Genomic DNA, 14533 nt, shown 5'->3' with positions numbered 1-14533 from the left:
TAGCAGCAAGGACATCAATATCGATATAGGTTCGATCCAAGTCATATCTTACATTATTAGCAGAGGGAACATGAATCCACAAGACAAAACATATCCTATCTCCTTACTTTACAAGAGCAATAAATAGATATTACAAGGTCCCCCCAACCAATGACTCTGACATTTTCTAATAGTTGACAATTATGAAAAGCATGAATAAACCAAAAATTCAACATTCATTTCGGCACACATTCAAAAAGCATTGGTGAGATTAGCCAGTTGCTTCTTCCGGGAAGAATGTGCAATGCTGATGAAGCAATACCAAAATGAAAAAAGCGGACTAAGCCAAATGTCCATCAGAGATCCTGCACACAAGAAAAGAAAAGGTGAAACAAAGTGAAAAAAAGTAAATGTTGATGTTCAAATAGCTAGAAAAGAGAAACGAGATTTCTAAGAAGTCACTAGCACAATTTCTAAGAAATCGCTCGCAAAACGTAAATTCATGGTAAGAAATCAGATATCACTTAGGTAAATGATAAGCAAATAAAAACAAAATATATGTAGCAAAAAACATTAAAGCTTGAAGTTGGACAAGGAGATCATCCATCATATACTAAGGTTGCATCATTATAAAGTATATCATGATAACCAATAAGGGCCCTCAGATTTGTTAAAAGAGACATCAGTAGAAGTTGCTAAAACATAACAATAACCAAAATTCGAGGGATAAGGCATTGTCATTCATAGGAACAAAATTGGAACTGGGTCATGAGGCGTGTTGCAAAGCCTAGCAGGCATGTATGTGTGAGTGTGCATGTGTATGTGGTTTCTTTTGATAAGGGCATCTTTTTAGAATAAGTGAGGAACATGCTTCAGATGGTAACAAATAGAGATCTTTTTCTTTTCTTTTTTTTCTTTTTTTTTACTTTGTTTTTTTGGTAGTAACAAATAGTGAGACTCGAGACAATCCAACATGTGAGACACACATCCCTAGCAAAAGAGACCCTGCCCCTCAAAATCCATGCAAAACCAGTCAGCGTTATCAATACATTCAGGAGCTTTTAAGGGACACCATACCCAAGCATCAGTTCATAAGACTGCATTTAACACAGTACCTGTCAAGAATGCACATTAAACAGAGATAGAATGTTCAGCACTGACCATAGTGTAATATTATAGGAAAATATAATCCACAATTATTGATGCTACTTCTGCTTTTTGCAAGGTCCGTTATGCATGAATAGATATAAATTTGGAGTGTGTGCTACACAAGATTACAGCATATATGACCCTCCAAATTAAAACAGAATATTGATTTTTCTAGAGGATAATAGACCAAGGTAGTCCAGCAATTATGAAAAATCGAAGCACTTCATAAACTATAACACAATAGCCCCAGCTTGATACAAACAGGAAGTCTGGGAGGGGGACAATAGGAATCAAGCAAAGAATAATTTGGAGGCTCAGGAAAAGATCAACGTCGGAAGAGGAACAGGAGATATTTTCAATTTGGTATGATAACTAAAAGGTTTACAGAAGGTAAGCCAGGATAATGAAAACTAGCTCATTTTAGTCTCAAATGAATAAACTAGGAGTTGAAAGACCTCTACCCATCTGTTAAAAGGAAATAAAAGCAAACAATGTATTCCATTAACAAGACAAAGATGATCATCACCTATACATGAAATAGGTAGTTCAAAATAAATAATAAATACATCCATCCAACCGTGTCCCCTGCAAGATACCCATATACATAGTTTGGGCTATGAGCAAACCACTACCACTTGTTCGAGGTAACAATGGCATGAGTCTTATACTTGTCATTGAATGCATGAAAGAATGCCTTTGAATATCTATAACTTTTTGCATGCATAAAACTTTGAAGGCTCGATGGTTTCACATAATTTTAGGTCATTAATTTTGAGACACACGACTTAATAAAGGTATATTTTCTACTTAAATAATATTGGATCATTTGTTATCTTATCGTTTGCAAATACATATTATGCATATACCAAGTTTGAGACCAGAAAATATATCTGGCCAAAAAAATGGGGCTCATATCCAAAACATGTTTCCCCAAACAGCCCAAACCTTGAATATGCCTATGCAAGATAAAAAAAAAAAATGTTCTAGTTTTCCTATCATGTTTTGCTAATTCTAGATTAGTCTTGAGGCATGCGTATCCTCTGTCTACCCTGTCTTCATCTCTCTCAAAGCCCATTTGCAGGCCATCGTCTCTTTCCCCCATCTCCTCCATTATTTTTCCTCCTATTTCTGCTCCTTTTGTCCGCCATTTTTTGCATAGAGAGCATTTAGATAGTGCCTCCACGTACAGGAAATCAAGATTGAGCAACCAGTGTAGTGAAACCAGATGTTTTCACATCATGTAGGATTAATGGCCAATACATTATAGAGGGCCTTTTTATAGTTTCGTATTCATTATTGGAGGAGTTGGGCACAACGGGGCTCAAAGAATTTGGTTTTCTTTTGCATAAACTGGTATTGGGTCCATGGTGATTTTCATCGTTATGAGTATGCTCTTTATTTGCATCAAAAACCCTGATTATCTCAGGTAGATAAGAGAAATCATCATGCTCCAGGCTTTAGGGTTAGGGTTTGCCCAAGAAAATGTGCTCGATTGGGAACCTGACTGTTATATGTGTATTTCCTATTTGCTATTAGGGTTTGTTGACGTTTTCTGTGGTCCTTGAGGCAAGGTTTGGTGATTAAGGAAAACTTACTTTACCTTTGATTTGCTCTTTTGCCCCTGATAGTTTTTTATCATATGCAGTAAAGGGTAACAGCAATCCTTTGGGCTTAATTGAAGTGATTTAGGGAAAGGATGACTAATCCACAGAACAACTGTGGGTTGTTGGGTTCTTCCTGCTTCATACTCTTACCAAACTTTTCTCTCTAATTTGTATGATCCCTTTTACTGGGTTCTGTGATCTCTATATTTTGAATTTTTTTTGGTTGAGAAATTGGGATAAAGAGATGCTTAGAGAGGATGCACAAAAGAGACCTTCTCCTATGGACTTCACTTCTTAATGGGGAATTGAAAATGGAGCATGATTACACAAGGCTATGAGCTTCTATTCAGGATGTGAGAGAAAGCGTTCACCCCAACAAAGAAAATCTGCCATTTTCTGTGACAAATAACAAATTTTAGGTCTTGCCACTTAAAATAACAAAATAACAAATTTTCTATGATGAATAACAAATTCTGTGATTTGTTCATGCATACAATTAATTAACTGAGAAATAACAAAGTTCTGTCACTTCACTTCTTAACAGGCTCCTGAAATTTGGGCTTGATTATATAAGGCTATAAGCTTCTAGTCTCCGATTTAGTAAGAGAAAGTACTCAACCAAACTAAAAAGTTGCCCTCAAAAGTGGATATGGGAATGCATCTGGATATGGGAATGCATCTGGAAAGTTGCCCTAAAACGTTTGTTAAGTGTTCCATGGAAAATAATATCTGCATTAAAGGTTATCTTTACATTGTCTAATATGATCTGTCAATCTGATTAATATCTTGATTTTTCACAACATCATTTGGTATTTACTTTAATTTCTGTTGGATTGTGCTTCCATCCAATCACCATTAAGTTGAGGTTTTTTAATACGTAACTTCTGATTAAAATAAAAGAAAAAAAATTTCAAGCTTTGCATATAGTCTTGTTAAGAGAACCGCTCTTTACCCCCCATTAATTCAAGCTTTTGACTTACTGTAACATATAACTGAATATGAACTTCTCATTTTTTTGAACTTCTCATTCATGTTTAAACATTAAAATTAGACAACTAGAAACTACCAAATGTTGATCAATTCTTAGAATGCAGGTGTGCTCTTTTCTTTCTTTTTTTTTCTATTTTTGGATTCAAAATTTTGTTAAAAATGATGTGCAGGATAATTTGAGCACTGATGAATGTCAAGCATTAAAAGAGAACTTTTAAGGCTCCACGCATTTTAAATTACAATGTTTTACTCTTCAAACATATCCGATAAAAAAGGGAAGCATTAAGAAACTCATTTTATTTTCATCCAAAAAATATTAATTAAATTATAATTGCCCTTCCTACTAGGGAGCAACTTCTAGAATATGAATAAACACCCAAGTTTTACAAATAGATGACTCAAACAGGGGATATGCATATCGTAGGTTCCATATAGAAGCTATTCCAATAGCATTGTCCCATTAACCAGGATTTGCATACCCAAGATATGAATAAAAAACAGAGTTGCATACAAAGAAAGCCAAACAAGCACTTTTAAAAAGCCATGTTCAACACTAAAACGGATATCAGAATCCTGGTAAGTAGAAACAATCCTGGTAAGTAGAACTATAGAATCTTTGGATTTTCTATGGATAATATACAAATCCAATCGAACTCATGTATGGATTTGCATATGAAGTTACATTAAATAGAATGGCAGTATGAAGTTACATTACATAGAATGGCAGTCTGGTTTTCCCAGCCACTGCCAAGGTCGGACAGTCCCACCATACTCCACCAGCTAATGCAGCTACTTCGTCCTCAACAACCTCCAATCAACCAAACGTTATCACCTAATGCATCTACTCCCCTTCAACGAACCCCAATTAAGGAGCCCTTCTCCGTCTCAGGCTCAGCAATTGAAAGTATTTACAGAAAAAATTATCTTGTAAAGTGATAAGGGATTCCATCACCAGTTGCTTCTCCCCCATTGACACAATGTGCAAGGCAAAGGCAAAAGAGCTCTTCATTTCTACAAATCTGATATACCAACAGATTGATGTAGGCAGCTACCTGTTTTCATTCCCCTCACATGATCAGGAACAGTCTGCAGCCCAAAAATCTAATATGTGTTTCAAAGGGGCTATTCTTAGGCTCATGCCTTGAAAACCATCAATCAGATCTGTAAGCAGACATAGGTCCTGATTCCTCAGTCCCCACTAATGGAATTTTCCTTCATTCCAGGCACTTCGAGACATCCAGACAGATCGGATAACTCTGTGGGGCTTTAAGCTAGGGAATAAAACTAAACTTGTATAGTAGAGTCGTTTACATTCAGGGAATTTTCAGGTTAGAAAAGGATCATTGCTTAAGGAGATCAGCTAGCTTAATCTCATTGAGGAATTGAGAGAAAGTAAGCATTCCGAGAGGATCAGGTGAATTAAGGCTAGATCGGACTATTGGACAACTTCTAAACAAGAAGAGAATCACAGGTACCAGAGGTCTAGGATCCAATGGTGGAAAGAGGCAGATCAGAATACAGCCTTCTTCCATCGCATAGCCAAAAGTCACAGCGAACCCATCACAATACTTCGGAAAAATGGGTTCGAAAATCTATGATGGCCCTCAAGAAGTCAATAGATCACAATCATCATGTACTTAAGGAAAACTTTTCTCTGCCCATGCCCAGACTAGACCCAGCTTCAACAATCTCACCCTCCCCTCCCTTCTACTGATAAGCGAGCAGGGTTAGAAATACCTTCTTAGGTTGACAAGATCTATGCAACGGTTGCAAACTCAGTCAAGAGAAAGGGCCCAGACTGAATGGCTTCCCAGTCACATTCTTCAATAGTTTCTGGGTATTTTAGCCCAAGATATATTAGCCTTAGCCAAATTCTATAATGGATACAAAGGTAATATGAGCCTAAACTACACTTTCGTAGCCGTATTCTCTGAGATTGAAGGGCAGATGACCTCAAAGACTTCAGACCAATTAGCCCCTTAATAGTCTATACAAAAGCTTGGTGAAAGTGTCAGCCTCATGCTTGAAACATGTGTTAAACTTCGTGGGCTACCCCTCACAAGAAGGGCCCTTCACCAAAGATAGACAAATGTTCAATGGGGCACCTATAACGCATAAAGGCATTCATGCTCGGCATCGATCTAATACTGGGGTCTAGCGCTTAATCTAGACCAAGAGAACACCTACCACCCAATTGACAGGAATATCGTGCGTGGGCTACAGGGAACGATGGAGATATTCTGGATCAAGGGGTCTGTCACCTGCCCTGTTTCTTGGTCATTTTAAGCAGTAGCCAAAGAGGGCACTTCCCAGAAGGCCCTCTGACAGTGAGACCCCAATTCACCTTTCCTGTTCGCAATAATGGAAGAAGTATTCAATAGATCTATATGGAACATCTGTGACTACAATATGCAAGAAGGTTCCAAGTCCTCCAGACAAGGAACAGTTACAATATGCAGATGACACCATGGTTTTTCATAAAGCCACCCCCAACAAGTGGACAACCTTTGATTGTTCCTAAGGCGATCTGAACTCTTTACGGGTTTCAATATGAACATGTTAGATCAAAACATTAGCTACAGGACAAGGCTAAGCTATAGACTTCCTGCCAAGTTTTCCCAATGTCCATGGTCAGGATGCCCATGTTGGTCGTCCATCGCCTAGAAAGACTAATGTGGTACTTCTTGTCAAGTGGGCTGATGGTTCTAATAAATTCCCCTTCATAAGTGGAAAACTGTTTGTTTCTCTAAAGACTAATGGGGGACAGTATTAGGAAAGTCCGAGAATGAAACTCCTTCATGTTAGGAAAATGGTGATGGCACTATGCAAACCAGGGGGAAGATCTTGGTAGCAGGTTGTTCGGCATAAATAAGGGCTATACAAAACTGCAGGAGACATCTGTCGTAGCAGGTCGTTCAGCATAAATATGGGCTAGACTCATTGGGGTGGGTTCCCTCGAAGAACCTTGAATGTCAGGCCTCAGGGGACTGAAAGGCTATTCCTCAGAGCATTAAAGCTTCACCAGAAACATGCAGTTTAGACTCAGAAATGGACAAACTATAAGGTTGTGTAAAGATCTCAGGCTGGGGGATTACCAAACCTCTTCTTTTTGGCTAGCAACTAGGAGGCTACAGTAGCTCAGCCCCTCAAAATTTCAGGGAGCCAGATTATTTGGCCTCCCATCTTTAGGCAGATCCTCTCGAATTAAGAACTTCTCATTTGGCCTCGTCGCTATCCTTGCCTCACTGCTATCCTAGCTCTCCGACCATATTTTATGAGTTTTAGTACAAATTAGATGATTTGGGGCCCAAATAGCTATGGCTCATTTGCTATTTCCCCTTTTTACCTATGCCTCACCTGCAGCCTCTCCCATTGCCCAAGGTCAACAAAGCCTGGTTCAGGCCTACACTGCTGAAAATCCAAGCATTCACTTGGTTATCACTATACAAATAGGTCCTCAACAAGGAACCAGATAAAAAAGTGTATACAGTTCCCCAATCATTGCCCCATTTGCAGAGAAATTGAGGAGTAGATTGACAACCTCTTTGTTCAACGCCTAATAGCCGACCGTACGAAGTACCCTCTCTTGCAGCTCTTCGAATGGTCATGGGTCAGAACCCGGTCCTTACAGCAGATGTCTGCAGTGCATTACATACAGGCCCTCTCATCCATTGGTCTTTTCCTTTATAAGGACTCCATGCTTGCCACTCAATGGTATATTTGGTTAGTTGTGATAGAACTTTCAAAGGTAAATCCTCCATGACTGTAAGAGTCAAGGATACTATCAGGATTAAGACTTCTGTTATATTCTGGGCCCAAAGTAGGAAAGAATTCAATGCTTGGTCTCCAGCTGACTTCACCACCAATTAGAAGGCTATTATCAAGTTGAGACCGTTGCAGGCATCTAGAGCCTGCTCGTAGAATTCTCACCAAGCAGAGTTATTAAATAAATTTTGATGGCTCTTCCCATGGGCAACCCTGTGCCTGCTGGTACTAGGAGTTTATTCAGGACAGCTTGTCTCAATCTCTTCTTTCATTCTCTAGGCTGATAGGGGAAGCTTGCTCTACAACAGCTGAACCAATGGCCCTCTTGCATGGGTTGAGGCCCCATGACAGTAGTTGGGTTCCCTGCCTTATCGTGGAAGGGGAGTCGAAAAATATAATAAGCTGGGTCCAAAGCAGTAACCTGCCCATGAAGGCTTGACCCCATTTTTGATCAAATTTTCAATATTACGAGGCCCCTCCAATTGGTTTCTTAGGCACATCAGGAGAAGCAAACCATGTTTTAAATAGTCAGGCTAGGAAAGCTATGCACACACAAATTGATGTTAACAAGCAAATCTAACAAGAGCCCCTACCTACCCTCTATCTCTGTTACTCCTTCCCCCATTCTCATTGGCCCTAATCCCTTGCTCTACCGTCATAAGCTGGTAGCTTATACTCTCCTCACCCTGATTCTAATTTCCCCTGCTCTCTCCCTCTATTCCCACTTTCTTGGCAGATACAAGTCATGTAAACAGGCTCTGTGACAATGAGCCACAACTATGTAAGAATCGTCATGCATTGCACTTTATTTATACAATACAGCCAATTATGATAAAAACTTATGTGACTAAAAAAAATACTAAATTCACTTATGGCAGAAAAAAGTTAACATAATTTTGAAATACGCACAAATGTATAATCTCCATTTTCTAGAATCAATTGCATTCCTTTTTTTTATGTCTTTCAAGATCTGAGAAGAGATCCAACAAGTCAATTTGGAATTTGGCAAGTTGACACTGCTTGGGGCCTGGGCGAGCCCCAGGCCATGTGTGATTCAAAAGCATATTGGATTTTACCAGAATAAGAAAGAGCTTCCAATGAAAGGGGGGCAACTTTATGCACTGCATCATCAGATAGGATAAAATTTTTGAAGCATTGACACAATTCAAGTTTCAGTAAACCATGACAAAACTAAAACATAAAGGTTATGATGATGACAGATTGAACGCATAATTGAAACCAAGGAAAAGTACAATGAGCGATAATTTCAACAGTATTGAGTCTATGAAAAAAATTCCCTGGCACAAGTATAGGTATAATGGATCAAAATTGCTTGAATGCTAAAAAAGGTTCACTCGAATTCCATGACATCCATTAACAACAAAATAATAAGAGACCATTGGAAAATAAATTAGAAGAGTCAACTAAACCCCTGATGAAAATTTGAGCATAACCTGTTAGGTGAACATGAAAGCACACACAACAAACAATTTCACAAATTCCATGGTTCAATTCCGTTTACATAGCAACCTATAGTATGACACACCTCCAAGCAAAACATACAACAAAACCAGTTCATTTTCGAAGATGCAAAATTTGTTCACATCCCCATGTTCATTAGTAATTGCACAATTTTTCAAATAATATCCATTCCAGCAGATAGCCCAACAAAATTAATTCCAAAAATTAAAGACAAAGAAAAAAAGAAAAAGTAAATGTACCATTTAGAGTTAGACATTGCTTTGCTTGTATATCTTTGTATCAATAATTTGTTTGCCACACATTGCACATACACCTGAAGAAAACAAAAAATATCTGAAATTCAAACCAATCCACTAAATGAAATTACACAATGGGGGATAGAAACAGTAACCAGTACTAATGTTTAATATGGAAAACAAAATAAGCAAACCAAAAACTTAAGAAAAGGCATGAGAAATTATGACGACCTCACCTTTTTTATACGCACAGGTTTGACAATAGCGGCCATCTTGGTGTAACTGTTGCTTGCAAATAATACACTTGGTGGTCCCATAAGGCGTCCACCTGAGAAGCAATCCATTCAATTAAACGAAAACCCTAAACCCAAAGAACCAGAGAAAGCCTAACAACTTTACAAAAAGAAAAACCAAACTATAACCCTAACCTGTTCTTTTTGGAAAGAAGCTTGTTCTCGTTAACCTTTCGGCCCCCTCCTTCAGTAGTATTGCTGGCACCTTCCTTCCATTTATCGGGGACAATTACCTTAGAGAGTTTCTTCTCGCCTGTCATATACCAAAACAGATTCAGTATCACGCTTCAGAATAAACTTTTCCGAGAAAAATTAAAGAAATTAAAAAGATTTTCCATTGAAGTAACCTATAGGGACGAAGCTTACATTTCTCGCACACCATTGCTCCTTCAATCGAGCCCCAACCTGAACGATTTGTAGCGGTTGTGCTATGTATCGCTTGGGAAAATAAGATCGGAAAACAACATTAAGGGCATGAAACCGCTTAAAATTTCGCTGAACTATCCCTTACCTTGAGGGTATATTTTTAGCTTTTTCCGAAACCTTTTTAAAAATAAAATTTCAAAGTACTTACTTTATCCTAGTATAGAAGAGCAAAAAGAGGCATTTCAATAATTCAAAAAAATAAAGCTTTATCCAAATAACAAAACGAAAATGTTTATATAAGGTCGCAACCTTAAAATGTAGAATTACATATGCGTCAAAAAAATTTATCGAAAAAGGCTGCTTTAATGTTGAAAAACCTTTTAATTGATCATCACAGCATTGAGATTAATGAATATGAAAAAACAAAAATTTTAAGTTCAAGAAATAGTCCATCTTGCAACATATTATCTAGACTGTCCATTTTCAAGATTTTCAAATGTTTATAGATCTACTCGTTTTAACTATTTTTGAAGTTTAAAATTTTATAATTAAACATGAAAATAGATTTTAAGACAATCCTAAGAATTTTTTACACCAAAAATAATGCTATGGTAAATTTTGTAGGTGCGCTTTAATTAGATTGTTTAAAGTTGCAACCTTACATAAACTACACCCTAACTAAAATACCTTTTATTGTTTTACATTACAAATAATACATTATTCTATATTAGTAATATGGAATAATTAAGGGTATTTTTTATCATTTTATAGATGCAAAATTTTAAATACAAAATAACAAAAATACCCCTAGTTCGTCTGTGCAACTAATAGTGAACAAAGTGTAGTAACCAAACAATTAAGGGTATTTTTATCATTTGGGTGAAATCTCTTTAAGTGATATTATATAAAGGATAAAGATTATATAGGGTGAGGCTCTAAACCATTAATTTAAAGCCCACATCAAAACTTTCATTAGAAGATATTGTTTTGATGCTCAAATATCCTCAAATTGATCATCTCAACATCAATATGCATGGACATTAAAAAAAAATGGATTTAAAGTTTCGGAAATAGTGTATCTTGTAACGCGTTTTTGGACCGTCAATTTTCAAGATTTTCAAGTTTTCATAGATCGCTCAATTTACACCATTTTTTAAATTTTAAATTTTATAATTAAAAATAAAAATATATTTTAAAGCTTTCACAAATATTTTTAGTATTAAAACCATATTTCTCGATACTATTTCAAAGTGGGCTTTCCTTTGATTGTTTAGAGCCTCGCCTCTTTACAAACGGCACCCTTACCTAAATGCCCCTTGGGGTTGTTTGTTTGAGGTCACTTATTTCTCTATAACAAAAAAGTCCCTAGCACAGTAGCGATCTCATATTTGATGTACAGGAAGTGCAATAGTGTCAAGAACTTTCTCTTCATCAACTTTCCCATTTTTCACTTAACAAAATCTTTTTTGTTCCATGCCATGAGAGGAAGTTAAATTTGGGAACATATTTTAGCCAAAGACCTTGATATTTATTTTATCGACATTATTTGTATTATATATATATATATATATATATATATATATATATATATATATATATATATATATATATATATATATATATATATATATATATATATATATATATATATATATAATAATTTATTATTTTATATTATACTATATTATATAAAATTAGATAATATATTTCAGTATAATATAGTACTGTAATATTATCCTTACGAATATGTTATATATTTATATTATATGTTATTTATTACTATATTAAACATAATACAATAATATAAATAATATATCATTTATATTATATTGTATTATATAACATTAAATAATATATATCAGTAAAATATAATGTCTAATATTATTATAGTATATAATAAAATATTATATTTTTTATTATATAAAATACAAAAAAATAAATATAATATAAATAAAATAAATATAATATACATTATATTATATTATATTATATTATATATTAATATAATATATATTATATTAAAATTTAAATACAAATGAGATCGTGACCGTTAGATCGGCCCAAATTCAATATGGATCGTTGGGCTCATATGTAGCTATGAGTAGTGTTCGCAAAATCTAACCGGAACGGTTAACTGGACATGGGGCCGGGAGCGGTTCGAACCGGAAACAATCTAACCGGGGCGGTTAACCTGACTAACCGGTCAAGTAGATTTTTTTTAAAAAAAAATGGGTCAAAAACCCCCCAAAAAAATTAATTTTTCCTTTTTAAAAATAGAAAACTTAGATTGAGTGTATCCTATCATATTGCATGCATTTATCTTACAAAAACAATTTGAAACAACTTTTTATATAAATTAATATTTGAATACTATGGGGATATGCAAGACAATTTATAATTTGACATAAATTCAATTTATGAAGTTACAAAGTCCAACTAACAATGGCTAGTAGTAATGAGAATGGCTATTAGTATGTGATTATAAATCTACTTGATTTGAACCATTTTGAAACCTAAAATTTTATAATTAGACATGAAAATAGATTTTAAGCTTATTATAAAATTTGGTCGTGCACCTTGTTTTGATGGTTTAAGGTACATAATTGGGGGCTTAAACAATCAAAGTAAAATGCACTTTCAAATAGTATCCAAATTCAAATGGTGTTGTTTCGGTACTGAAAATCTTGATGACATTCTCCAAATCCATTTTATCTCTAATTAAATAATTATAAAATTTAGAGCTTCAAAATTAGTATTGATTGGGCATATCTATAAACACTAAAAAGTCTTGAAAGTTGACCATCAAGAAAATGCATTACAAAATGCACTATTTCTAAAATACATTACACGATGCACTATTTCTAAGACTGAAAACCTACTAATATAATATTAAAAATATCAAGCAAAAACAATATTTGGCTGAAATTATTGACTGCATTCAATAAAAGAATGGATTTGAGAACAAAAACAAACATTTGGAGCTCAATTTTAGGATTTTTTGGGATATCAATATTTCTAAAAAACAAATTATTTTGCTTAATAAAATTATGTTTTATGATGACTATGTGAAATGTTTTTCTATTTTTCTTAATAAAATTATGTTTTTTGATAAAATTATATTTGATGAATATGACAGAAAAAATTGATTCTTCTATTTTTAATGTTATATTGTTTAACAATAAATAAATAAGTGCATGATCATGTTGCTCGATCTTTTGCTTCGACCGGAACCGTGACGGTCCTGGTTCCGATCTAACCGGTCGATTCTAGTTTGAACCAGTCGTTTTTTCAAACACTAGCTATGAGTTAGTGGGATAACCTCAACTTTTTCCCCATATATATATATATATATATATAATAATCTAAACTTCACAACCCTTCAAATTACAAACGTTCAAGATAGAGAGAGTTGTGACCCTTCAAATTACAAAGGTTCAAGATAGAGAGAGTTGTGAAGGGTTGATTTATTAATTTTGTAGTTTATTTTTTAAAAAAAAGTTACTTTTGTGGAGTACTTTTGCAAATTTACTACAAAACAAATAGTACTTTTGTTATCTCCATAAAAGATAAAGTTGAAATTTTAACTAAAGGCACTTTACAAATAAAGTTTGAGGATACCAACTTCCAAAATGCCATTGTATTTTTGTGAAAAATTCAAATTTGCCTTTGTTTAATAGTAAAATTACATATTTAAATAATTTTATAACAAAAAAGTAATTATTGTTTTGATAAATACACCCATCACAACCCCTTCTAACTTGAAACTTTGTATTTTGAGGGGTTGTTAACTCTGGACAAACCCATATATATATATATATATATATATATATATATAGTAGACATAGAAAATTCAGTGATTCTTTAATAGGATATGTAGAATCTAGCATTTGTGAAGGCCCAATATAATTCAATTACTACCGTAATTTTTTGATAGCATTAACAAACCCTAATATCTTAAAAGTTCTAACACTAAATCTTAGAACACATGGATTTGACATGGAACCTGGCTCTTAAAATGTGGCATTAATTTAGGATTTGCTTAAGGTCATGAATACTATTTGTCCAGAGGTCAAAAAAATTAATAATAAAGGACAAACATTATTTTTTCAAACAAATGTAGGAAAATCAAACCTTATTGTTCCAAAAATTGTTTCTTGGAATCAAATTAAACTACCCGAAAGGTAGAGTGTATAATCTGAAGTGCCACCTGAACCTTTAGAAAATAAAGAGTTGGACCATATTTTTTACGTACTCAGATGGAGAAGTTGAGATCCACTTTTCCTCATCTAGGAAAACTAGGCTTACTTTTGAAACTTTGGCCAGAATTCCGGCTAGGAGTTCATATTCATTGGTCCCTCAAACGGATTATGAAAAAGACCATAAAAAAATTATTCTGAAAGGTCTTAAAAAAACTTTGGACCAAGTACAACAGCCTTATTACAGGGTAGAGGCTCTTGGTTCTACGAAAAGAACTCATCAAGTAATTGAAGAACCAGTAAAACCTAGTTTTTCAGATGTAGAATTCCAAATGAATGTTATACAAGAAGAAAAATAATTTATGATAGACAAACCCAACCTAATGGTTTCTAAATGCCTTTCCAGGGAATATAGAGAATGGTTTCTAAATGCCTTTCTAGAGAATCTCAGGAACAAATTTCATGATAAATAT

General features: G+C 34.7%; 1 protein-coding gene across 2 annotated transcripts; it reads right to left on the bottom strand.

The window, feature by feature from the left end:
* LOC18424336 (postsynaptic protein-like protein) lies at positions 1 to 9900 on the bottom strand. Of its 2 annotated transcripts, XM_088846292.1 has the most exons (6): positions 9865 to 9900; positions 9634 to 9751; positions 9442 to 9533; positions 9209 to 9282; positions 1057 to 1094; positions 1 to 344 (listed from the first exon to the last, which is right to left on the bottom strand). In XM_088846292.1, exons 1-4 carry the CDS (start codon positions 9878 to 9880, stop codon positions 9218 to 9220), a joined length of 291 nt encoding a protein of 96 aa, XP_088702418.1. In that variant the 5' UTR covers positions 9881 to 9900; the 3' UTR covers positions 1 to 344; positions 1057 to 1094; positions 9209 to 9217. The 2 variants fall into 2 exon arrangements, with proteins under 2 accessions (XP_088702418.1, XP_088702417.1); XM_088846291.1 differs by lacking the exon at positions 1057 to 1094.
* Between the last annotated feature and the right edge of the window lie 4633 nt (positions 9901 to 14533).

This window comes from Amborella trichopoda, chromosome 9, assembly GCF_054954075.1.
Source record: "Amborella trichopoda isolate Santa Cruz 75 chromosome 9, AtrichopodaSantaCruz75HAP2 v2.0, whole genome shotgun sequence".
NCBI classification, from domain to species: domain Eukaryota; kingdom Viridiplantae; phylum Streptophyta; class Magnoliopsida; order Amborellales; family Amborellaceae; genus Amborella; species Amborella trichopoda.
The sequence above is the reverse complement of the archived record's forward strand: the minus strand, read 5'-3'. Positions and strand labels throughout refer to the sequence as shown.

Excerpts from the sequence above, each read along its gene's own strand:
- LOC18424336 (XM_088846292.1), bottom strand. Across the intron at positions 9,534-9,633 it reads CTTCTTTCCAAAAAGAACAG|GTGGACGCCTTATGGGACCA; the intron begins GTTAGGGTTATA and ends ATTGCTTCTCAG. Across the intron at positions 9,283-9,441 it reads AACCTGTGCGTATAAAAAAG|GTGTATGTGCAATGTGTGGC; the intron begins GTGAGGTCGTCA and ends TGTTTTCTTCAG.